A 25,390-nucleotide genomic window follows, 5' to 3' on the forward strand; every position below is an offset into this window, starting at 1 on the left:
AGTCCACTTTGGTTCACAAACCTTTTTAAAAATTTTTTTGTAGGGGCACCTGGGTGGCTCAGTTGTTATTAAGCATCTGCCTTCCACTCAGGTCATGATCCTAGCGTCCTAGGATTGAGCCCCGCATCGGGCTCCCTGCTAAGTGGGAAGCCCCCTTCTCTGTCTCTCACTCCCCCTGCTTGTGTTCCCTCTCTTGCTGTGTCTCTTTCTGTCAAATAAATAAATAAAATCTTAAAAAAAAAAAAAAGGTTTTGTAAAAGGTAGCACAAACTCCAAAAATGCTATCTGCAAGAAAGAAATCGAATCATACACCACTGAGTTTCTGTTCTCTAGCCCCTTCCCAGATGTTTTACATGTGTGTGAACATGTAGGGATACACACACACACACAGAGACACACATACCCCTCCCCTGACCCTTGGCTTTTTCTAAACATAAATGGAAGCATATTGAACATACTCTTCTGGACCTTGCTCCTGTCACTTTAGACATTGTTCCCTATCAAGTCATATGGATCTGTACCACGCTTTTTAATGACCGCAAGGAATTCCGTTATCTAGTCACCTATCGTTGGAATCTAGGTTGTTTCCAGTCTTATGCTCCTCTGAAAATGCTGCAGTGAATAACTTATTTATACATTCGCACACATTTATGAATATATCTGAAGATTAAAAAAAAAAGATGATCCCACTATGCTAACATAATCACCACTAGCATTGGGTTATATTTTGTTCTTGTCTTGTATAAATGTATCTAGGGTGTGTTTAATGTGGATGTAATCATATTGTGCATAAAATCTCTTCTTTTGCTTACTTTGTTTAACTGCATGTTGTATTTGTATTATTAAATAACTCACTAAATTAATAAAAATTACCATGAGACAGTCTGCCAGGCTCTGCAGATAGAGCAGTATGAAGTAACTGCATATTCCATATGAGAGGTTGTGCCCCAAATTAACATACTCATCCTCTTGCATTGTGTATTTAGGGTATTTGTAATCTCTTTCAGTATTGTAAAGAATGCTCCGGTGAACGTACTTGTAATTAAAGGTTTTTCAGCGTTTGGGTTTATTTCCATGGGAGAGGCGGCAGGGGGAAAGGGGGTTCTGTGTTGCCAAAGGGCTCTCCAGAGGAGTTGTGCCAGCCCTCACCTGGGCCTGCTCAGTGAGTCCTGTTAAGATGGAAGTGTGGTATGGCAAAGGGACAGTGAGGACTAATTAGTGGAGGTTCCTGATAAAAGCAAAGGCAGCGGGAGTCGCAGTGGCAAATTACTGCCGTATGCAGGTGCACGGTTGCCTCTGTTGGGCAAGGGTGTGCGTGTACTTGCAGAGCCCGGAGCATGCTGGGTTAAACACTGCTCTGCCCTGGCTGGTATCAAATTATGGAGGGCTGACTAGCAGAGATGGGTCAGTGTGAATAATTCAAGATTCTCAGACACAAAAAGGATTACTGGAGAGAGGAAGGAGATGAATTGGCTTAGTTACAGAGAAGATTTTTTTTTAAGGATAAGATTTCAGAAAAGATACAGAAAAAGTCAGATGCCAGAGGGCATGGGTATAACCGACAATTGTCCTTTCTTCCTGATCTAGAGAGGACACAGGTGGAGAGGGGGTCCCAGGCTGTCTCCTGTGCAAAGGAAGCACCCTCACCAGGCAGTCCCGACCTTCCTGGTATGGTTAAGGCGTACCTGCCCTCCAAACCTGCCTGCTTCCCACAGTTCCCAGTCACTTGAGAGTGCTTCTTCTGGGGCTTTAGATGCAGCCCCCCACACACACACCTACCCCCACAGTGTGTCAGGGTCCCAGACCTTGGCTTTCCGAAGCCCTTTTTCCCTAAAGAGGACTCATGCAGTTGCTAAAATCAGGGCGTTTTGCCTACAATTTCTACTTGGCACCATGCTCAGCCTGACAGTTAAGTTGGGTGTGCTTTTTTCCTGGAAAGGCATCCCAGCTTGGGCAACTGCAGTTTTCTGGGACCCAGAGAAACAGAACTCCACGTCCCCATGTTGAAAACGCCAAGTTGTCCTCAAAGCAACTAGAGGTGTTCCCAACCAGCCCCCGCCCCCCCCTTTTCCCTACATGGAGTGTGAGGGGAGCTTTTCTATCAACCTCACACCACAATACCACAACCATCCCTTGCCTGTCAGTCAGCTCTTGCAACCAGCTGCTGCCTGGGGGCTGGAAATAACACCTCTGGGAGTGGACTCCTCCTCACCAGAGCAGGTAGAAGGTCGCAGAGGTCAGCCCAGCAAGCCCACCTGGCTGTGAGGCTTGTGAAGTCCGTGCTCCCTTCTTCCCCCAACCTTCCCCACCCCTCCACCCCCCTGCACCACCACCCGACCACCCGCTGGCTCTTACTGGCAGGGCCCCAGGGCCCGTCTCTAGCCTTGCACACTTGTCAGTACCCCAGCATCTCTCTGCTCCTCTCTCCATCCCTCAAGTGGAGTTCCTTCTTGTCCTCTTACACATCCCAAGCGGTCTGACTTCCATGTCTTTGCCCATGTGGTGCTTTCTGCCCAGTTGCTCTCTCACTCTCTGCAGGTTCAGATCCCTCCCGGGGACACAGGTTGGCCCCTTTTAAGTACCACTTTCTCCTTGAAGCTTCTGTTATAACTCTCAGCAATTAATGGTATCTCTGGTGTCATCTGAAATGTCCCCACAGTTTATCTCTTTGGCTCCTGGGACTTGCACCTTCCCTGTTTTGTAGCTGTGTGCGTGTTGCTGTGTTGTCATTCCTCACTAGACCACAAACTCCAAGGGAGCAAGCACCACTCAGCCCCTCTCCTTCAGTGTCTAACAGGATCTTACATGTTCGGTACTGTGTGCGGATGTGAAGATGGGTGGGTGGTGGATGGGCAGACAGACGGGTAGGTACTTGGACGGGAGGGTGAGTGTCAAACGCTGGTCCCGTTGTCCATGGTGTTGTCTTGCCCAAGACAGACCACCTCAGTGACATGTCTATGCTGTTCTTCCTCCCTGTGGTCTTCCTTCCCACTGTTAAAATAGAAAACAGAATTATATTTTTAAGAGTTTGTTACATTTCTCCAATGAAGTCTTCTGTTTCTTGTTCTTAATTTTAAAAATCCTAAGAGTTGAATACTTGATATTTCTTCAAGAAAAAGAGAGTCTAAATTGAGTTCCTTTTCCTCATGTTTGACATTTTGCTTGATTTATTTTTTTCCTTTTTAGACTTTGGCTCTCCATGAAAGGAAGGGTCCTTATCCTGAACTTAGCACAGTACCTGGCACACAGCAGGGTCTCTGTAAATACTGAACTGAATTGCACTGTGTTCAACAGCCTAGGAACCTTTGGGGTCTCTGCAGCTTGGAGATTGTTCTCTACATGTGCTAAAAGTGAGTTTTTAGCTTGACTGGAAAGTGGGACTGATGTGCTCTGCCAGATGCCCTCCCTGCTGTGGTCTTTTCCTTGTAGCCTTGAAATGTGGATTCCCCCTTCCCTCTGTAGAGGCTCTCTTGGCCTGACACTGAGTCAGATCTGGTTGCAGATAATCCTGGGCCCCAGGGTGTTGTGGTAAATTGCATGCAGAGTGCCATCTGGATGCCATACAGCTCACCCTGCCTTGATGGGGGACGTGGGGAGTCCTCCCTGCCCCCTCTACATCCCACTTGCCTTGTTGAAGCGGTCACAGCCAGCCACTCCCCATCACAGTAGTTTCCGTGAACAAAGCACTAATTTCACGGTTGCAAGGAGCTTAGAACTTTTGGGATCTACACCTGTGCTTCTCTAACTTCCTTTTTTTTTTTAAAGAAAAAAAAAACCTTAAAAATTAAGTATAGTTGACACACAATGTTACATTAGTTTCAGGCATACCACATAATGATTCAGTGTTTCTATGTATTATGCTATGCTCACTGCATACTGCTATCATCTGTCACTGCACAAGTTAACACAATATTGTTGACTATATTCTTTGAGCTGTGCCTTTTATTGCTGTGACTTATTCATTCCATAACTGGAAGCCCGTACCTCTCAGTCCCCTTCACCCCGTTTTTCCATCCCTTGTCCCCTTACCTCTGGTGACCAGCAGTTGTTCTTTGTAGTAATAGGTCTAATTCTGCTTTTTGCTTGTTTGTTCATTTGTTTTATTTTTTATACTCCACATGGGAGTGAAATCATTTGGTATTTATATTTCTCAGACTTATTTTACTTAATATAATACCCTTTAGGTCCATCCATGTTGCCACAAATGGCAAGATTTCATCCTTTTTATGGCTGCATGATACTCTGTTGTGTATATATACACTGTGTCTGCTTTATCTATTCATCTCTTTTTTTTTTTAAGATTTTTATTTATTATTTATTTGACAGACAGGGATCACAAGTAGGCAGAGAGGCAGGCAGAGAGAGAGGAAGAGAAGCAGGCTCGCTGCAGAGCAGAGAGCCCGATGCGGGGCTCGATCCCAGGACCCTGGGATCATGACCTGAGCTGAAGGCCGAGGTTCAACCCACTGAGCCACCCAGGCACCCCTCTATTCATCTCTTGATAGACATTTAGGTTGCTTCCGTATCTTCACTGAGTTGGTGTGGTCATTGGGGAAAACAGCACAGAGATTTCTCAAAAAAGTAAAAATGTGGTTCAGGAATTCCACTACTAGGTATTTACCCAAAGAAAATGAAAACACAATAAGAAAAGATAATTTCTAACTTCCTTTGATCCTCACAGCAACTCTCAGGGTTGGAGGGAAGGAATTCTCACCCAACAGATGGAGAAATGGAGGCTCAGAAAAGAGAAGTAGCTTGCCCAGAGTTGTATAGCTAGGGAAGCTGGGATTTGAACCCCAGTCTCTTGACTCTTTTAGTTACAGTATTTCTCATATCTTAATATACCTTAAAAAAAACTGTTAAAACTACAAGTTCCCAGACTCTTCAACTAGAGATTCTGATCCAGAGGGTCCAGGATGTGGCCCAGAAATTTGCATTTGTAACAAACTCCCCCAGGTACCCCTAGTTCATCCTTAGAGGAACACTCCCCTAACCATTCTGAAGGCAGGCATGGCTTCCTAACTAGGTGTGTGGGGAAATCACCACCCCCTGGGTCAAGTCCATGAGGGTGGGGGGGAGAGCCTTAGGACCTTGCAAACATTCTTGTATTTGTGTAGAGGAAGGAATGTGGAAAGTGTCCCTTTAGGGACAGCCATCTTGGACAGGTAGATACAAAGCATCTTGCTTTTCAGTCTCACAGGCTTGGTTTAAAACCCTGGCTACAGGGTCCCAGGGTGGCTCAGTCGGTTAAGCGTCTGCCTTTGGCTCAGGTCATGATCCCAGGGTCCTGGGATCAAGTCCCACATCGGGTTCCTTGCTCATTGGGGAGTCTGCTTCTCCCTCTGCCTGCTGCTCCCCCTGCTTGTGCCCTCCCTCACTTGTGCCCCCCACCTACAAATAAATAAATCAAATCTTAAAAACAAAAAACCAAAAACCCTGGCTTGCATAGTTTAACAGCTATGTCGTTTGGGCTTAAGCTGTGTCATATCTCTGTGCCTCAGTTTTCTCATTGTGAAATGGGGCTAATAATTCCTGTCTCATAGGCTTCTTGGGAGAACTAAATTAGGCAATGCATATAAAGAGCTGGCATCATGTCATGCTTGAATTAAAAAACAAAACAGTTTCTTCTAAATAGTCCACTCACATACCTGTGTCTTCATGGCTTTGATCATGCTGTTTTTCCTTCCTGGAAAGTCTTTCCCTTATCTCTCCTCTTAACTAAATACTGCTTGTCTGGTCGGTTGCAGTAGCCTTTGACTGGTGTCTCATTATCTTCTAAGGTGCTCAGGGAAGTCACTACCCTAGGTTTCAGAGAGCTGTCTTCCTCATCTCCAGTTCTAACTTCTGTGCCTCCTGGAATTTGAGAGTTTTCAGAAATTCTGCCTTAGCTCACTCAGAAAATACCTAGAGCTTCTAGATTTTATTTGTTTTGTTGGCTGGTTGGTCTTGGTTTTTTCCTTTTCTGTAACCCATGTCAACAAAATCCTCCTGGTGCCACCCCACCCCAGGTGATTTTCTTTGTCTGGGTCCTGAAGGTCGGGGGTGGGGAGGTGGGGGTGTTCTCTTGCTCTATTGTATGGATTGAAGTGAATTGCAGGGAAGGTTTCACCCAGCTGTACTCTGAAGTCATCCTCAACTTTCTGGCCTTATTAACTCATAACATATTTTACTCTGGGAAGTTTGAATTAGAACTAATGAGGGTAGTCAGTTTGGGTTGGGAAGGGACTTTTGAGGTAGCGACACCCTACCCCTCACTGGACCTTTCAGTTTTCAACAAGCCAGAGTTTGAGTACCTCTAGGGATGGGGTTCTCATCTCCTCATGCAAAGCTATGGCATTGTTGTAGTTTTATCTGTTAGTTTTTCTTCCTGGGAGGTTTGGGAAGTTTCTCTGAACAAGGAAGTCAGGGGGCAGGTAATGCAGATAGGATTAATGTAGCTGGATGTGAGAGAATTTATCAAGGCATGGACCACTGTTACAAGGTGACTTTGTATCAGAAACAGCATAGTCTGGATGGGCTCTGGAGCTGTGAGCACCCCAGCATGCCTTGTCTTGTAGGCTTTACAGTTTGAGGACTGCCTTAATACACTTTATGTTCAGATCCTGCGGAACCAAGCAAAGTTCCCCTGTCCCCTCTGACTAGTGGCAGAATGGATCCCAGAATGCGGAGAGGGCTAAGACTGAAGTTGGGGGCCAAGTGGCCCAGTAGGTGAAGGGGAAGGCTGAAAGAAAGGAGCTGGGCTGCTTGAAGGCCAGATTTGGGGCTGGGTGAGAGATCAACCCAGCCAGCTTTGTGGTTTATTTCTGTAAAGTTGAGTTGCTTTTAAGAAACACTTACCTAGTTAATGATCCTTCCTTCCAGCTTGCTTCCCATTAAGACTTTTCTCCTGAATCACTAACTGTGAACAAACTCATTTAAATTGAACTTGGGTGCACAGTCTGATGTTCATGTGGGGGAAGATGTTCCAACCAGGTTAGGGGCTCATGGGCTCCTCCCCGGCAGGGCAGGGGTAGGGGAGCTGAAGGATAGGATTTGTGAGGATGGGATTGAGGAAGAAGGTGCCACACTGTCCTCAAGAGTTCTGTTTTCCAGTTCATTGCCTCTTTTCCAGCACTTTCTTTCAGAAATGGAATTGGAAATTTTCACAGAAGAGCCTACATGATGTGCAGTTTTCCAGCCTTCCATTGTTGTAGTCTCTGTCCTGGGCGTGTGGAAAGAAGGCGTGCCAGCTGGCATTGCAGCCCAGCCCTCAGAACCCATATTTCAAAGCAGTTACTGGCCAAAAAAAAAAAAAAAAAAGCAGGCTTCGCCGCACAACTCCTAAATACTTCCAGATACCCAGCCATTGGCCCCAAAAAGTGCTCACACGGCACCCTGGGTCCTGACATGCCCCCACGCTGGGTCTGGAATCAGGAACCACCATTCAGAATCCTCTGAGGTCCATGCAGGGAACAAAGAAGTGTTGTCCTACAAAGGGGAGAGTTCTAGGCATGGGACCGGATACCTACGTCCTGGCCTTCCATTTCTACCCTCCTAATGCGGGACCCTGGGCAGGCTGCTTCACCTCCCTAGGCCTCACGTCCTCCTCTTTGTTTGAGGTGCTGGTACCTGCCTTTACGGGTTTGTGGGGAGAATCCCCTGAGGAGGAGTGTGCAGGGGTGTGTGTAGGCTGTAGAGTTCAGTGCAGATCTTAGCACAGAGGTAAGGAAGTCCTGCATGGCCCACTCTTGGAGCCTTATATTGAAGGAACCACTCTCCTAAAGGCAGCATACATAGTCTCTTTGGAGTCAGAGAAATCTGTTCCAGTCCTGATTCCAGCACCTCACCGCCTGTTTCGTAAGCTGTGACATGGGCTGTTACCACCCTGCTCGTGGACCAGTCTCCAGGAGTAAATGAGAAATTACAGGTAGGTGCTTGTCCAGGGGCCAGGGGACAGGGGGCTCTCAGTGTAGCTGTACTATCGATACTGTACCAAGAAAGACTTTACGACTTTATTGTTGAAGACTAGGTTTTGTGATGATTTGTTTGGGAATGCCAGCTCCGACCTTAAACACCTAACACGTTGATTTGCTTTCCTGCCTATTGTCTCGTTTGATCCCCCAATAACCCATGAGGTCCAGAGCAGGGATTTTGATCACTGTTTAATAGCTGAAGACACCAAGGCACAGAGGAAGGAAGTGGTTTTGCTAAAGTTCACAGGGTGAATCACTGGCAAAAGAGAAGTCTCCTGACTCCCCAAACAACCCTTCTAGCCCTGGACTATTTAGAGTTTGGAAATCCAACCCCCACATGCATTCCCTGGTGGGCTGTGGCCTGGAGACCTGGGTCTGTCCTGGATTTCAGTTTTCAGTGGACATTTAAAAGCTGCAATGATAACATAGAGCTTTGTTCCAGGCACTGGCCTAGGTGCTTTCTACATATGTCAACTCACTAAATACTCACAAAATAACTGAGATTGGTATTATTGTTTTCCCATTTTACACATGAGGACAGTGAGGCACAGAAAACTTGCCCAAGGTCACATAGCTGGTGAGTGGCAGAGAACAGGTTTTGGAAACCCAGGTGGGGCTGGCTCCAGAGCCTGCTCCTAACCAGCATTTTCACTGCCAGGACTCAACCTGTGGTAGGCAGTGTAGATGGTGTTGGAGTAGAGAGATGAGTGAGACGTGACCATGCATTTTGCTGCACACTGGCTGTGTAGCCCAGGCTAAACTTCTCCCCCTGCCCAAACCTTACTTTGCCCACCTTTGTCATGGCAGCATTGGATAGGCCAGCTCTAGCAAAAGGTGGCATTTCTCTGAGTCCCAGGGACGGCCTGGGGTGTGGAGTGGCCCAGCCATTGTGTGGCAAGCCAGCCGGGTGTGGCTCCAGCACTGCCAGGCCCTCCCAGGGGAGGAAGTGTCGGTATTTACAGGAAATGCAGGACAAGGCCTGAGAGGTGGGTGGAGGAGGGGCAGCTAGCCTCTGGGAGTGCAGAAGATGTGTCTGGGCGCTGGTGGGAGGGCTGAGGGTGGGTGCCCCTCTTCCCACCCCAAGGACGAGACTTTTTGTTGTTGTTGAAGGGAAAGGTCCCACTTCCCAGGCAGCCCCGCCCCTCCCCTGGCCTCTTCCCTCCAAAACTGCCACGCCCTGCCTGCCTCCAAAACGCCCAGACTGTTGACCCCCTCCTCCTGGGGGAGGCTGCTAGGAGCAGTGGAAAGAGCATTAAGCTGGGTAACAGGAGATCTGCCTTTAGTCCTTCCCGCCCTGGACCTCAATTTCCCCACCTGTTAAATGGGCACTTGCTGCAGTCCTAACATGTGTATAGCAAGCTCACGGCCCAGCTGTGAGAAGCAGGATGGTGAAAGAACAGGCCAGCCCCCTTCGGCCCTATAACCCAGGGAGTACAGACTGGCTTCACTTATGCCATAGAAGTGTTCCTGAAGAAGTATGTATAAACTGAAATTTTGTAAAAATATTCCCTGTATTGATTATATTAGGAGTACAGGCTATTTTTTTTAAGCCTGGGTAAGAATTGGAAAGGGAACTAACATTCATTGAATCCGTGCAGGTGGCAGGCACTGTGTTGCTTTCACATACCTGATTTCACACTTTAAGAAACAAGGATTATATTTAGGGATATTTGAATTTGATATTTGAATTTGATCTTGGAACTCCGACTTGCTAACTGTGTCTCCCTGAGCCGATCTCCTGGTACCTTGGGGCCTCGGTCTTCTCATCTATGAAATGAGGAAAACAGTACATTGTGTCCCACAGGCCTGCCTGAGCCCAAGCCTCACCACCCCCCACCCAGGCCTCTGGCTAGCCGCCTCTGGTCTCCCAGCCTCCCCTCTGGCATGTCTCCCACTGCTGTTCACACGTGGCCAGGGCGAGCTCTCAGGAGCAAAACTAGGCAGGTCCTTCCCCCGGCTAAAACCTTTTGCTGGCTCCTCATGACCCCTGGGACACACAGTTCAGGTGCCTTAGCCCTGCATTTGAGAGCTCTGCTGCCTTGCCAGCCTCTTCTCCCAGCTCTCTTTACCAAGTAGTGGGTGATTCTGGTTCCCCGCACACAGGACCCGGCATTTCTCCCTTTGCTTAAACTTCCCTGGAATGTTCTTCCCTACCACTCTCTTTTCTTTGTCTTCTGCTCAACCTTCACACTCAGTCAGGTCTCGCCCTGGGCTGGAGCCCTCCTGTGGCCCTCTCCTCACCACACACACACAGGTTTAGGGGTCCTTTGTCTGAGTTGCTTCCTCATAGCCCTCACCACCTTGTATCCTGTTGATCTGTCCTGTCTGCTTTCCCAACAGGCCGTGAGTCCCTGAGGGGCAGATAAGAAGGCTCTCTTTTACCTCTGTGTCCGCAGTGCCAGGCATGGGGCAGACCTTCAACAAATGTGGATTGTGTCGGTGAGGCAGTGCACATACTGGGTGTTCCGTCCTTGGTGTGCCTGTATTGGGTAGGGCACTCTGATTTTGGAATGCTCCAAAACCACACCTGTTTAGGGATGCCAGGAGCCTGGCTGGAGGTGCTCTCCCCATCCCCATGAGCCAACAAAAGCCAGCAGGTGTTCTATGCAGAATTCAGTGCTCTTGGCTGGCAGGAAGGAGCTTACAGTCTGGGGAGGGAGAAAAAACATGTGAAAACCTAAGGCCATAGCCAGATGAGAGCTGTCTGTGGGTACAGGCCATGTCAAGGGGAGCAGGGCTTCTTCTGTAAGCAGGTGTGGCCAGGCAGGGGCAGGCTGTGAAGCTTATGCAATCTGTGGGTTCTCTTTAAGAAAAAGAATGTACAGTGAAGAATATTTAATAATCTACAGAGCCTTGAAAGGGACCCATGCAGGTACGGGGCCTGAAGCGTAAGCCTCATTAGCTTCCCAGTAGACCTGTCTCAGTGGTCAGGAAAGGCTTCCTGGAATAGGAGTTGAGGTTGGACCTGGGTCTAGAGAGGAGAACCCATCAGCCACTGACCCTAGGCCCGACCATGAGGGAGTCAGGTCAGCAGACATTTCCCAGGCATCTGTTCTTAAAAGGCAGTCCCTGCCCTAGAGAAGCAAGGCAGATTTATAGGATCTTAAAGGCCTTTGGCTAAAGGTGGCATTTCTCCGAAAATGCTTCTTCCCTATTTGGGGCAAAAGAGGCAGATATAGTTCAGCAAGGCCACAAGATGAGTCATGTGACAAGACATGACAAGACTCGTGTGTGTGTGTGTGTGTGTGTTTGTATTTGTATGTCTGGGTCCTGGGGTGTTTTCCTTGCCTGTGTCCTCTTCCCTGCTGGGTCTAAGCCTTAGTGTGTTTGTTTCTTTGTTTTCTTCTTTCTTTCTGTCTGGCTTTGTGTGATTGATTTCTTCTGTGTCGCCCATCCAGATGTCCCACTCTGGCCACCTGTGACTCTGTGTTTATGTGTGTCAGAAAGGCCCTCGCCCTCTGCCCTCCTTGTGTTGTTGCACTGTGGATACTCCTGTGCATCCTGGCCCTTCTCATACATTCTCATGCCTGTCTCCCCAGCACAGAGAAGGCAACAGTGAACCAGAAGAATTAACATGTCTAATGAGTGGGTCCAGCTGGGGTTCACTGGTGGCTCTGTCTGGGTTAGTGGAAGGAGAAGAACAGAGTGGACCTTGGGGAAGTCACTTACCCTCACAGAGCCTCAGTTTCTTCAGATGAGAAGTGAGGATGGTAACGGTGCCTGCCGAGCTAAGTGGTTGAGAGGATCCGCGGGGTAATGCATGAGGCGTGCTGGGCACACTGCTCAGTAACCCTTAGCTGCTGCTACTGCAGTGTAGATGTGGGATAGGTGAGTAGTTCGAAGGACAGGCTCTGAACCAGATTCCCTGTGTTCAGATCCCAGCTTTGCACTTCTGTCTGTGCTTGCTTCTCCATCTGTAAAATGGCATGGTAATAACCTACAGGATACAGTGGTGGGGAAGAATTTGCAGTCCCCGGCACATAGTAAGCACCAAATCACCGGCTCTCTTTCCGCTACTATCGCAGCTGCCCCTGGTATTATTGGCTAGCTCTGTCCTTGTGGAAGGGAGGGGTGGGAAGAGGGGATTGTTTTTCAGATCACCACACAAAGAAACCACAAATGACCCCTCTCCTAGCTCTTGGCAGCTTCAGATGTGGTCTGTGGTTATAGAATTATAATGTTCTCCATGAATCTCCAGCCACCGCATCCTCTCCAGCTGCCTGAGGTGGCAGCAGTGGTTCCCCTCCCTTCCGCCTCCCCTGTGGTCTCACTTACTCTGAATCCCAGAGCAGAGATGGTAGGAGAACAATGTGTCCAAGTCCCCTCCTGCTCTGGACTGGGTGCTTTGGACTGACAGCTATGGAGCCCATCTTACAGATGAGGAAACTGAGGCAATCCCAGCCACCAGTATTTCAGCACCCACTGAACCTATGGCTGAATGAGAGCCACCCCACAGAGTGTCTCTCCCAACCCCTACCCACAGCCATTTTTGAAGTAATATAAAATGATGGCCTGAGTAGTAAAAGAAAGCCCATTTATCTGTTAAGACTTGGCTAGCCACAGCATCCTCAGTGCTGGCAACGCCTGCTGGTACCACTTCCACCAAAGGTGTGGCGCACCTGCTGGATAGGGAAGAATAGGGAGGCCGTCACCGACAGGCTGACGGCAAGTCAGATAAATCAGCTGGGGTAGGACAAGTGGTTCAACACATGTTTGTTGTGCACCTACTATGTGCTGTTCATGGAAGATGCAGAGTGCATCACAAGCAGGTGATTCCCCTCCCTGAAAGAACTGTGGCTGATGGGGGAGCTAATACAGGCACATAAATAACTGTAGGCACAAAATGTGAGCTGTGATGGGAGCCCCTTCCAGCAGGAGAGAAGCAGAAGGCTTCCTGAAAGAGCTGGTGTGTGCATAGACTTTGCGGGGGAGGGGGTCAGAGGCAAGTGGAGGAGGGGGTGGGCAGGATGAGACTCAGAGATGGGAGGGCACAGAGGTGTCCATGGGCCAGTGGGTCAGCGGTTTGGCTGCATGTAAGGGCTGAGGAAGGCAGACATGTGCAGGAATCACCAGGACAAACTTCCTCAGCTTCGTGGCAGACCCCTGTGGACATAAAGGCACAGAACATCACGGTGGGAACGGCCTTCTGAGGTCCTCTAACTCCCTTATTTTGAGGAAATATGGGGATGAGGAAGCTGCTGTCCAGGAAGAGGAAAGGGCCCACCCAGTGTCACACAGCAAGCTGGTCACAGAGGTAGGACTAGAACCTGGGTCTGTATGACCTTGAGGAACTCCTCCTAATGAATTCAGCCCTGGCGTTTAGTTCAGATGATTGTAGCAGATAAAACTGTCGGGCACTGTGCTGAGCAATTTACCCGCCTCACTCACAGACATCATCTTCTAGACCCTGGGAAGGTAAGTACTGTTACCATCTCCCTTTTACAAAGGAGAAAGCTGGGCAGGTTAAGCAACTGGCCTAGGGTCATTGGGCTGACAAGTGGCAGAACTGCCACCTGCCCTCAAGAGGTGAAATGTCCTTTAACATTATCCTTTGCTGGGGTGCCAGAGATGGCTGCAATGCTAAGGGGTCAGTGGCAGAGCTAGGCCTCTGTGCCAGCAGTGGCGCTGCTGCTAAGGGCCAGACATGCAGGACTCTTCCTGTGCTCTCTGCACCTCCCCAAGTTGCAGGAGGGTAGTGACTGCTTCCCAAAGCCAGAACCTGGGAGATGATCCCTCTGGTGAGTTTGGGGCTCTGACTGGTAATTTTTCTTTAGTATGTTACCTCTTTATATTAGTCTATCATTTTATGAGACTTCTGAAGATCTTCCAAAAGTATTAATATTTACCCCCTCTGGACCTCTGAACTTTCATGGATTCACTGAAAAGAAAGCCTTCATAGTTATAGTTGTGTTTCCCTTTGGCTAGAAGAGAAAGATGTTTGTTTGGAGCAAAAGGAGGCTGAACTGGAAGCAAGGAGAACAGAATTCCTTGAAAATCCCTATAAAACCACTTCAAACCCACTGGGAAGGCTAAAATTAAAAAGACAGACAATAACAGGTATTGATGAGGATGGTGAGAAATTGAAACCCTTAACGTTGCCAGTGGGATTATCAAATGGCACGGCCAAAAAACAGTCTGGCAGTTCCTCAAAATCTTAAACATAGAGTTACCATATGACCTCAACTCCTATATATAGACTCAAGAGAAATGAAAACATGTGTCCATGTAAAAAATCTTTCACATGAGTGTTCATAGAAACACTCTTCAAACAGCCAAAAAGTGGAAGCCATCAAAATGTCTATCGACAGGTGAATGGAAAAACAAAATGCGGTACAGACTTATAGGGCAATATTACTCAGCCATAAAATAGAATGAGGAGCTGTTACATGCTATACCATGGATAAACCTTGAAAACTTTGTGCAAAGTTAAAGCAGCCACACACAAAAGGATTATAGGATTCCATTTCTATGAATGTCCCGAATAAGGCAAATCCATAGAGACACACAGTAAATTAGTGGTTGCCTGGAGCTGGGGACCAGTTCTAGTGATTGGCTCCTGAATGGTGTGGGGTTTCTTTGGGGGTTGATGAAAATGTTCTAAAATTAAGTAGTAATGATGGTTGCACAATTCTGTGGATACACTAAAAAGCACTGAATTGTACACTTTAAAAGGGCAAAATTTTAGGATGTGTGAATTATATCTCAATAGAGCTATTATTACAAGAAAATAAATTCTTACAAAACCACTGATGCTGTATTTCAAGAAGAGGGGTGGAGATGTCATAGGATAGAGAGCAAGGATGTACTTCTGTTTTTACTTAGCAAAAAATGGAAATTAAATTTTAAAAAAGCCTCTCCTTCAATCATGTTTCTGGGAACCATTACAAGCGCTATCCCTTGGCTGACCCTGGGTGCAGGATGCATTCCCTCCAAGAGGGAACAAAGCAGAGATTCACTCCAGTGGTGTGGAGACAGACAGGCAGCTGCTTTTAGGCTGCGGGATGCATGCTATCTGGTTTCAGTACATGGTTTCACATGCCTGGGGGTCTTGTTCTCCACCTGCATTTTACAGGTGTGGAAACTGAGGCCCATCTTGACAATCCTGTAGCCCAGATAGTGCATTGGGTTAGTGGTGAATTCAGGACTCCCAGGTCTCTGACCCCCATCTTAAGCAATTTCCACTGTATTAGATGGAAGGTTCCCAGTTACAGTGCAGATGATGGGTATATCTGTGAAAGTCTTAATGTCCCTTTGAGGAAGGGGAACATGGGAGGGGTCAATTCTGAGTGACAAGGAAGTCTCAGAGCAGAAAGTGCAACCTGGGGAAGGTCTGGAGGGATCAAGTGAACTGTGAAGGTGCCTGGGGGTGAGGGAGTGGGGGGGAAGTAGGCAGGGACAGGACTGAATGTCTGGGGGTTTGGAAATCCCTGGTTGTGCAGCCAGCCCTTCCCTCTGTCCACTTTTAAGCTCTTCCAGCTGTTCTGCTAATTAGGGTAGTCATCTTGTCTCCATCTCCAACTTTCCAGCTCCCAGAGAGCAGTCCTGAAGCCCCCTGCCCCTCCTGGCTGAGCTGGCAAACTTCAGAAAGGTCCCAGCCTATGTCAGAGGAGCCAAAGGATGTTACATCTGCATTCTGGCCTCCTTCGCACATATCATTGTACCAGCAAGGATGGAGTCTGGGGCCAGAGTGCCCGCCGACAGATTGTCGGTGAGGCAAGCGTTCCTTTTTCATGAGTTGTTAAGCCATTTTGGCTGTGCTTAGGGTTATGGCTCCCAGTGAGTGTTACTAGGATGGGATTTAATGGGCAGAGCTGGACAGCCCTGGGCCGGGTTAGAAACTATTCGTCCCCCCACGTGGATGCACATGTCCTTTTACGACTCTAGGCTGCTGGAGAGGACTGTGCTCATTTGGAGGGTCATTTAAGGTAATGAGCTCTGGGCAGCTCTAATTTATGTTCCTTTTAAAACACAGATCAACTCAGAGGGAGGATACAGCTCTGTGGAGACTAGTCTAGGGGTTTAGAACTTGGCCCTTTTGTGGTCTGGCCAGAAAGGACCTACTGCGTGCCAGCCAGTGACCACTTTCCCCATTATGTTCTCATTTAATCCCTCAGTGAATCTACATAGTCATCCCCACTTTACAGATGGGAAACAGAGAAATTGGGTGACTTGCCTAAAGTCACACAGTGACTCTCCTCTGACCTGATGCCAGATTTCCAGGCCACTTGGTCTCTAAACTTACAGTCCTAACTGCCTAACCCTTTTGCTGATTTTTCCTGGCATGTGTCATTGCCCTTGATTTATAGATTTAAAAACAAACACACAAAAAAATGAAAGCATGGGAAGGTTAAGAACTTGCTTGAAGTGACAGAGTTGGGATTCAAACCAATACAGCTTGATTTCTGAGCCCACCCTCTTAACCAGTACTTTGCACTGTACTTTCTTGGAGACAAGATGACTACCCTACTACACTGTACTTTCTACGAATCAGAGAGAGTACTTTAGTCATCTTTAACTTCTCCATGTTTGAGCTCCTTGATGTACATGCTAATCCCTGTTTGTTGAATAAGTAAGTGAGGGATAGAAGGATGGCAGGGTGGGCAGGTGGATGGATGGCTAAGTGGATAGGTGATTGGAGAGATGAATGGGTGGGTGGATGAAAGAATATGTAGTTGGGTAAGTGGGTGGGTTAGAAGGCTTTTTCATATGTAATATATCGTTATGGTCAAATAAGCTATCTGGAGACAGCATCTCAGTTGTTATTCCAATGGGCATTATCCATAATGTCTATTTGTTCACCCATGGCCTACCAGCACCTGTAGTGCAGAATCTAAAACACAAAGGATTCCTAATAGGCATTTTTTTTGAATGACTGAAAAACAAAACAGACAGGAACCATGGCTAAAAATACAGAGCATGGAAGCCCTTGCAAAGGACCCGTCTGGGAGATTCATGTTGACAGACTGGTGAGATGGATGGGATATGTCACGGTTCCGGGTCTGACTCCCCAAGGGAAGGAGTGGTTACACAGGACACAAGTTCTACTAGAGCCTGTTGGAGCATTTGGGTGGAAGTTGTCAAAAACATTTCTCAGAGTTGTTTTCTTCCCTGTCTTTGACGATCAGCCTGGTAGCAAATATGAAGGCTCGGTAGGGGCAGCTGTGTTGACACTTGTGGTCTTAGAATATTTTCTTTGCTTATTAAATGAATGACTTCTATACAAAATCAGGTCTGTTGCTACAACTTCCATTGAATCTGCAAAGGCATTGGATTATACTTACTCTTTTATATTGTGAAAGCATATTTTTAATGGCAGTTTATCTCCATTTGTTGTGTTCACAGTCCCTAAATAGGACAGTGAAATAAATGAATCAGAAATATAATCATAAGACCCAAACCTTTGTCTCCTGACTTCCATTCTAGATCTTTCTTGAAAACTGAAGTCAGAGGAGGAAGTAGAATGAAAGATCATGAGCCAGTTCCTGGCCATGGCTGAGCTTGGTTGCGGGTGGATGGTCGGTGGTTCAGAGTTAACTGTGTTTGCGTCTGTGAGGCCTGTGGGTCTCTGATGGTGAGCAACATAATGTTAGTCAAACTGTTATAGATTAATAATTATGTGAAGTCACACACTGTGACTTCATGGGTGTTATCACTTGGGATGACGTCATAGTGTTCGCACATGTTAAAAATGGGTTGACTTAAAGACAATAGTAGGTAAATAGTAGAACAGCTGTATGCAGCTAAAGCTGAGCTGCTAATGAGAGAGCTCCCAGTTAGTGAGTTAGGCATTAGACATGGCTCTAAGTGTTTTACATTATGTAACTCATTGAATCCTCCCAATACCTCAGTGAATTAGGCACCCCTGAGGCTTGGTGAAGTTAAACATGGCTGGTACTGGGCTGAGAAGAATTTGAATGCAGGCAGTCTGACTCGAGAGTGTGAGCTCTAATCTCTGCACATTACCACCTCTCAAACAGAAAATAAAATAATAGCACAGATGATAAAAAATGAACCACCTTTTGCCTGGCAACCTGAGACCCAGCTCCACACACTGGGAGAGGTGGTAATGCTGAGATTTCCAGCTTGTTGTCTGGGATGATGCTGATACCTTCACTTGTGGGACGCTTGGATGGGAATCCTGTGCTCCTTCACAGGGCATTTTAGAAAGGCCTGGCATCTATCTTCTTTCCCTTGATATGGAGGGAGAACCGTCCAAGGGCACAGTTAACTGCTTCATCCCTCACCACTACTGGCTGTCCTCCACAGAGCATAATGGGCTCCTGCTGGGGCCTAATGTGGCCATCCCTCTTGCAGGGGAGAAGGGCTCCACTCACTGTCTGAGGACACACACAGTGCAAATTGATGTAGGAAGCTCCACAGGGAAGGGATCTAGGGCTCCTCCCTAAGACTGGTCCACACAGTCACTTTCTTGAAGGAGGTTCTGAGCTCTCTAAAGCAAGTGTGGTGTTCCTCTGACCTCCAGTGGCCCCTGGGGGTGTAGTGAAGGGGCAGTGAAGGAAATGTAGGGTGGTCCTAGGAGGGGAGGTGCTTACATGCCTTTTTATACCACAATGGTATAGGGCTTGCTGCAGAATCCACTGTTTGCTCTCCTAGTTTGAAAGAAAAGGACAACAAAGTCAATTCTGACAAAGAAGCAAGAGGTCTGGTCAGAAGGGTAGCCAGTTAGATGGCAGAGTGAATTATGGCTCACCCCGGGTCAGCACTTAGTTTGTATATCTGCACACAAGAGCAGAACTAGTTGCTACCACACACACATTTTGTCCACAGAAGCCCAGGCAAAAATAGGCCACCTTGTCCCTGATCTGCCTGACCTCATGGCCTCAATGTGGACCAGGAGATGCCTCTTCTGCTCTTGACTCAGCTCCTTGCTTCTTGGGTTCCAGGTGTTCTGGAGATAGGTATCCTTGGTTCTGGCTGCTGCAGTAGTTGAAAAAGAGCTCCAAGGTGGCCCCTAGTGCCACTGTAGGCTAAGGCTCAGTTTTTCTGGTCCTGATGTCTCCCACCCTGGCCATGCTTCTCTGCCTGGCCCAGGGCCGGAGGTAAGAACAGTGTCCTTGCCCACATGAGGCCTGGGCTAGCATTGGCCCAGCCATTTCAGCAAGTGAATGCTCCCTCCTCTCCTTCAGTCTGTCCATCCATCTGTCCATCCATCCATCCATTATTCTAGTGCCACATTGTGGCATTCCCAGAGGGCAGAAATAAGTATTTGATTAGAATTTAATAAGACCAGGAGTGTCTGGGTGGCCAGTTGGTTGAATATCTGACTTGGTTTCAGCTCAGGTCATGATCTTGGGGTCCTGAGACTGAGCCCCGCATCAGGTTCCATGCTGAGCATGGAGTCTGCTTGAGATTCTCTCTTCCTCTCCCTCTGTTCCTCTTGCTCGTGCTTGCTCTCTCTCTCAAATAAATAAATAGATTTTTTAAAAAGACTTTAATAAGACCAAATTTTGTGAGAAGTTGTCTGGAACCACATTGCCCATGGCAGGAGAGAGCTACTGTAAGTTTCCAAATAGGAGGGGGACATGGCCTGATCCCTGTTGTAGACAACCACTCTGCTGGGTGGAGAGAGAGGCCCAGAGCAGGGAGCAGAGCAAGGCGGTGGTTGTAATGGCGTTAGAGCCTCTTCTGTGGGGATAGTTGTGAATTCAGAGAAAAGGAGGATTCTTCTACTACAGGTTGGTTTGTTTTATGCTGCTTCTCCTGGAAGTTTGCTCATGCTATCACAGAGCTCCTGCTCCTGCTCACAGCCTCAGAGCAGCCTTCCCTGACCTGTCCAAACAGTTCCCCCTTGTTATTCCCTATGAAAGCACTTTTTTCTTCTCCTTCACTTATCATAATTTACGGTCATATATTCATGGTTCCTCTTTTGAAACAAGGACCATATCTGCTTTATTTGCCACTGTGTTACCCTCTGCCTAGCTCCGTGCCTGGCATAAAGCAGGCAATCAATAAACATTTATTGATTGAATGAATGAATGAATAAATAAATAAATAAATAAATATGGGCAATGCCTATGTCATAGTCATAGTCATATGAGTTTGTTATCTCACCTGTGCAAGCATTGATCATCACAGCGCCAGCAAGAAAATAAAACAGAAATCATTATCCACCTAGGTGGAAACTGATACTCCGAGTGGTGTCTTGTCCATGATCTAGCTGATGATAAGGCAGGCACCAAGGTCCAGAATGCACATCCTGAACCGTCCTGCATCACTGCATCCCTCATTCAGGCCCAGAGGAACATGGCCACCTTGGGAACAGATCCTGCTGCCTGACCAGGCCAGTCCAGACTGTCGGACCAATCAGACTGAACATCTCTTGCCCTCACAGTAATTATTTGTACCCTCCAGGATCACAGTCTGACTTATATCTAACAGAGAGACAAGTCTGTCTTAGCATGTACAAGGGCGCTTAGGCAGCAAAGAGCATGGCAATTTCAGGGAACTACCGGGAGGCCAAGATGGCTGGAGTGGGAGCACACAGGGACTTTTGGGCTTGTGTCTTATCTAGTTCTAGGTCCCCATGTAGGGCAGGCATGGAGCTTTGCACACAGAATGCTCGTTAATGGCTTATGACATTAATAGGCCTCCTGGTGTATTCACTTTGCCTTTGCTGGACAGGGAGTCTAACCCTCTCTTTCCTCTGCTCTGACCCCAGCGCCTACACAGAACCCTATAAGGTCTGTCCCATCTCGGCGGCCACCCCTAAAGAGGACCTGTCATCAGATGAAGAGCAGGGAAGCTCGGAGGAGGAGGACAGTGCTCCAAGAGACCCCAGCCTCACCCACAAGGTAGGATGCCCCACCCTGGGCAAGGGGTCAGTGGGTTGTGGGAAGTCAGAGATGTAAAGGCCGAGAAAAGACGGTGAAAAGATCCACTGTACTGGACCCCTTCTTAGTGAGGAGGGAGCTGTTTGCAAGTAGCTGGCCCCAAGTTGGATACAGAGGCTGAGTCACTGTACAGTTGGGACTGCAGCGTTTAGACACATGAGGAGACACAGGGTCCTGCATTGATGATACCGGGGTGACTGCTCCTGCTGACTTCTTGGGTCTGAGGCAGTTTGGGTCTTCCCAGAGCCCTTGTGGCTGAAGAGAAGTAGAGCTGCGTGATTTGAATCAAGACAGACCTGGATTCTAATGACCTTAGGCCTGTGGGCCTCAGTTTCCTCATCTGTAAAGTGGGAATCATGAGGATAAGTTAAGGGAAGTGTGTGAGCTTCATTAACTGAAGACAGTTTTGGAATGAGAGTTGGTTTCCCATACCCTGCAGCATTGCTTAGATGGGGTATGGCTGAGAGGAGAGCTGTCACTTGTTTGGAGGCAGACAGTGGGTCCCTGTCTGATGTAGGGACCAAGTGGTGGCCCAGACCTCTCAGTGGGCATCGGGACATGGTGGTGATTACATGTGCTCGCTCAGGTGCACGGAAGCCCGTGTTCACCTCCACTCGCTGGCTGATTGTAGTCCTTCCACACACTGCTTCTTGGAGCTCAGGTATGTCTCGAAACAGAGAAGTGAAGAACTCGCCCAGAATCACTCGGCTGTTTATTCCACGTCAACCAGCAAACACCATGAGGGGCCAGGGGCCACAAATTTAGGCCAAGAGGGACACCCCCACTGCAGGAAGACAGGCTAGGAAGGTTGAGACCAGCTTGACATTTCTCCCACCCCATCTCCTGGGCTTGTCTACAGAGGAGTAGCTGGGGAGGCCAAGGAGCATCATCTCCTTCCAACTAGCCTCCTTCAGGCACCTCATCTGGTGTCTGTCCCCCACTCTTTGTCATCCTGTCCTTCCACGGCTGGGGTAGGCCTATCCTGTTCATTAACGGCTACTCCTGTGGAAGCATTCAGCAGAAGTGCCTGGCCCTTACCAAGCTTTGTATAGATGGTCATGTCTTTCATTTTGTTTTCATATCCTTGATATCAGTTCATTTATCTCTCTGCTCAGGGTCTTCATAAATTTGCCTCCCCAGGGCTGTGGGAATGCAGGGGCGGGGGGGTCGTTTTTCCACCTGGCTCCTCTTCAGTCCTTCCCCTGGTGGCTCCTGACCCTTGCTCTCCCTCTCTGAATAGAGTGTGTTGTCTTCCACAATCCATGCCCCTTTACTCCTTACAACAAGTTCAAGGTCAGTACCACCACCCCTGTGGTATAGTGGAGGACACAGAAATTAAGTGACTTGCTCAAGGCCAATCTGCTAGTGATTGAAGGGGTTGGACTCAAAATGAGGTCTGGCTGGCTCCAAGGCCAGTGTTTGTTTGTTTTCCCCCCAAAGCCCTGGAAGCCTTCTCTTACCTCTCCACTTCTTCCCCTCTTCCCAGAAAGAACTGTTGCATCCTTGAGGGCAGGGAGAGGAGCTTTGAGTTAGTGGTGCCAGTTAGAGTTAGAAATGGTTGTGGCTTTTCTGGGCATCCCCCGGGGTTGTGGAGCTTGGGAGCAGATAGTTGTTATTTGGGATTTGGTCCCCACTCTGAAGCTGGGAGTTGGATCTGGTTACCAGGCCAAGAAGAGTTGAAGGGCTGACAGAGCAGTGGGGCATCCCCTGTGCAACTTTCTGTACCTCAGGGTCCCCCACCTAGTGATGGTTCCCCACCATAGCACTGGGTTCTCTGTCAAACTTTCCTCTGGGACCACTTGTGTCTCCTCTTCCAGCTGTGTTACTGTGGGCCAGTCATTCCCCATTGCAGGATCTCAGCTTCCCCATCTGTAAAATGAGAACATTAATAGTAACTGGGCTGTGGGAGGGTTGAATGAGAGCACAGATGTAAAAGTGCTAGCCACGTAGTAGGGGCATAATAACTATCTGGAAGGCAGAAGGGGAGACAGAGAAGGGAGGGTCCTTTTTGCTCAGGACCACTGTAGAGACATGAAGTCCCAGGGTCCTGGACATGGTGGTCATCTGGGTCAGCTCCCCAGCCTTGTGGCCTCCAGACCACTGCATGGACACCCCTAGGAGCTTGCAAGAGGTGGGGTAGCATAAGGAACGAGGGGTTCAAACTCAACTTTGACACTTGCTAGCTGAGTCACTAGGAAATGGGTGATTTCTTAACCATTCTGTTCCTCTGTGTCCTCTTCTGTAAAACGGGAAAAACGATAATGGTGCCTACTTCACAGTAGTCTTGAGAGTAAATCTGAGGAGACAAGTGTCTGGCGCACAGTAAAAGAACACATGGCGGTCAGAGTGGGTGGGACCGTGGGTAGGACAGGGAAGCAACCTACGCAAGGTCCATTTGAGCTCAGTGACAATGGCAGGGTGGCAGAACTGAAGCAGCTCCTACCTGGGACAGGGACCTTTCCTGTGTCCTGGAGCCAGAGCCATGTAGAACCAATGACCAGCCAAAGGCAGGGCCCACCCTCATCCTGGCATTCTGAGAGCGCAGAGAGAGAAGGGTGCGTCTAGACTCCTTGCAGCAGGTCGGTTCACCCTCAGGAGCCCGGCCTTCTCACCTACCAACTGTGCTGAGCATTGCTCCCCTTCTGCCCTCGAGGCTTTCATAATGCACCACAGTGGCAATCGCCTTTAAAATCAGGTTTTCATTGCATGAAGTGTGCTCTACTGGATTCTCCTCATAAAGTATGAAGTCATTACGGGTGGGGTTAGATGCCCTGGGGTACTCATTCCTAGTCCCTGTGTCCCCATGGAGGTAGCTGTGGTGTGCAGTTTGGTGTGTATCTTTCCAGAACCTTTTCCCTGTATTCACCTATGTGTATCATTCATTATATTTGGTAAATAGGTTATATTGTTTGTGGAATTGTTGTTTTCATATATTAAATCTTATCAAACTCTAAGAAACCTGGCATAACTTGGTTGCGTTCACTCATTGGTATCTTATAGAGACTTCTGCACATTGGTACATAGCGTCCTAAATTTTTTTCTTACTGCTGTATGGTATTCCAATTTATGGATATGCTGTCCTTTGTTTTGCTCTCCCCCTGCTGAGGGACCTTTACAGTGTTTCTAATTTTTATGCTCCCAACAGTATTGCAGTGCACTTGTTCCCACACCTCCTTATGCACTAGCTTTTTTCCAGGGTAGATCTCAGAAGGGGATTGGTGGGTCAGAGAGGTGCATTTTCAGTCTGTGTACCTGCCACCACAGTGACCCCCCCCAAGAGGTCATGACTGTGCACTCCACCCCCCAGCAGCCATCAGTGTGGGAGGGTTTTCCAACTGTTGGACGTGTGCAGCTGTGAAGGGAGATTTCTGGAGGGAGCTATCTTTCTTGGCTCCTTCTTGCTGTAGAAGTTTTGGTGGTCTAGTAGCATTTACTCCTCATTCTTTCATCTTCCACCATCTCTGAAACTTCTCCTTCCCCAAAAGGCAAAGACCTCTCCCCTCTGTGCCTCCGTCACATTGAGGGTGCGGGAGGATCCGGATTTCCCATCTCCAGCCACCTCCAAGGAGCAGACCTAGGGAAAGTGTGACTGATAGTGGAATTGCTTTTCTGGGGCCTCAGGAGGCATGTTTGGGGTGAGCCCCACCCTTCCTAGAGTTGGACGTAAAAACAACTGTAAGGTGGTGGGCTCGGGCTCCACTCTTCCAGATCTTTTGAGGTGGCCACATTGGAAGGAGAGAGACTTGGAGCAGGACAGGAAGCTGAGCCCAGCTGTCCACCCTCCTGCCTGTCTGACTTCTCCCTCTCTTTCACTCAGAGATATTTGGGGGTGTGGGTTGGAGGAAAGGGGGCAAAAAAAGAAAAAGAAAGAAGGACATAAAAATAGATCCAGCTGTGAAAGGAGACAAAGGCTGCCTGGCATGTCACTCTTCCCTGAGAGCAAGCCCAGTGTTCAGACTAACTGAGACCTTTCAAGCTAAATACCAGCTCTCTGGAGACTAATCCGGGAGTTGGTGGCCTCTCCAAGTGACCTCCTCCCTCCACCTCCTCCTCTCTTTGTCTGAGTCCTGGTGTCACCACGTTTCCCTAACAGGTCCACCCTAGAGCCTGGGCAGAATTTTGCTCTGTCCTCTGGAACAGGCCTGTCTTGCGGTGATGCCCTCCCTGGCCCTGCCCAGACAGGTCATCTTTTCCCTGGCTGCACCCGTGGTCCAGGTGGCCTGGTCTGGGCCTTATTGCCAGCCTCATGCCCCTGGCCTTGCACCTACCACCTTGCTCTAACCACCTGCTTGAACCCCGGTTATTTCTACTAGGCCAGTCCCCACCTGGCTAAAATTCCTGCAAGTGCTTTCTCCATGCCAGTCTTCCCAACCCATAGTGCAGCCCTGAACATTGGCTCTATGGCACGTGCTCACTCCTCCTAGCCCCTGGGAGGCCCTTTTACACCTGCAGAGGCTTCCTCGGGCTGCAGCCTGTTCTCCTTCCCAGAAAACAGCCTGGTCCCTTGGTGAACATGAACTCCCTCCCATCTGCATCTTCTCTCTGTATCCTCACCCAGTTTCTCCCCGTCCCTCCTCTTCAGCAGAA

General features: G+C 48.3%; 1 protein-coding gene across 1 annotated transcript in view; it reads left to right on the forward strand.

The window, feature by feature from the left end:
- Positions 1–25,390, forward strand: part of FGD5 (FYVE, RhoGEF and PH domain containing 5) — a 120,669-nt gene that overhangs the window by 28,532 nt on the left and 66,747 nt on the right. The window contains exon 3 of the mRNA XM_080815599.1: positions 20,632–20,764. Within this exon, the coding sequence (XP_080671725.1) occupies positions 20,632–20,764 (133 nt within the window). The remainder of the gene's footprint in view (positions 1–20,631; positions 20,765–25,390) is intronic.

This window comes from Martes martes (genome assembly GCF_963455335.1).
Source record: "Martes martes genome assembly, chromosome: 1".
Lineage (NCBI taxonomy): Eukaryota > Metazoa > Chordata > Mammalia > Carnivora > Mustelidae > Martes > Martes martes.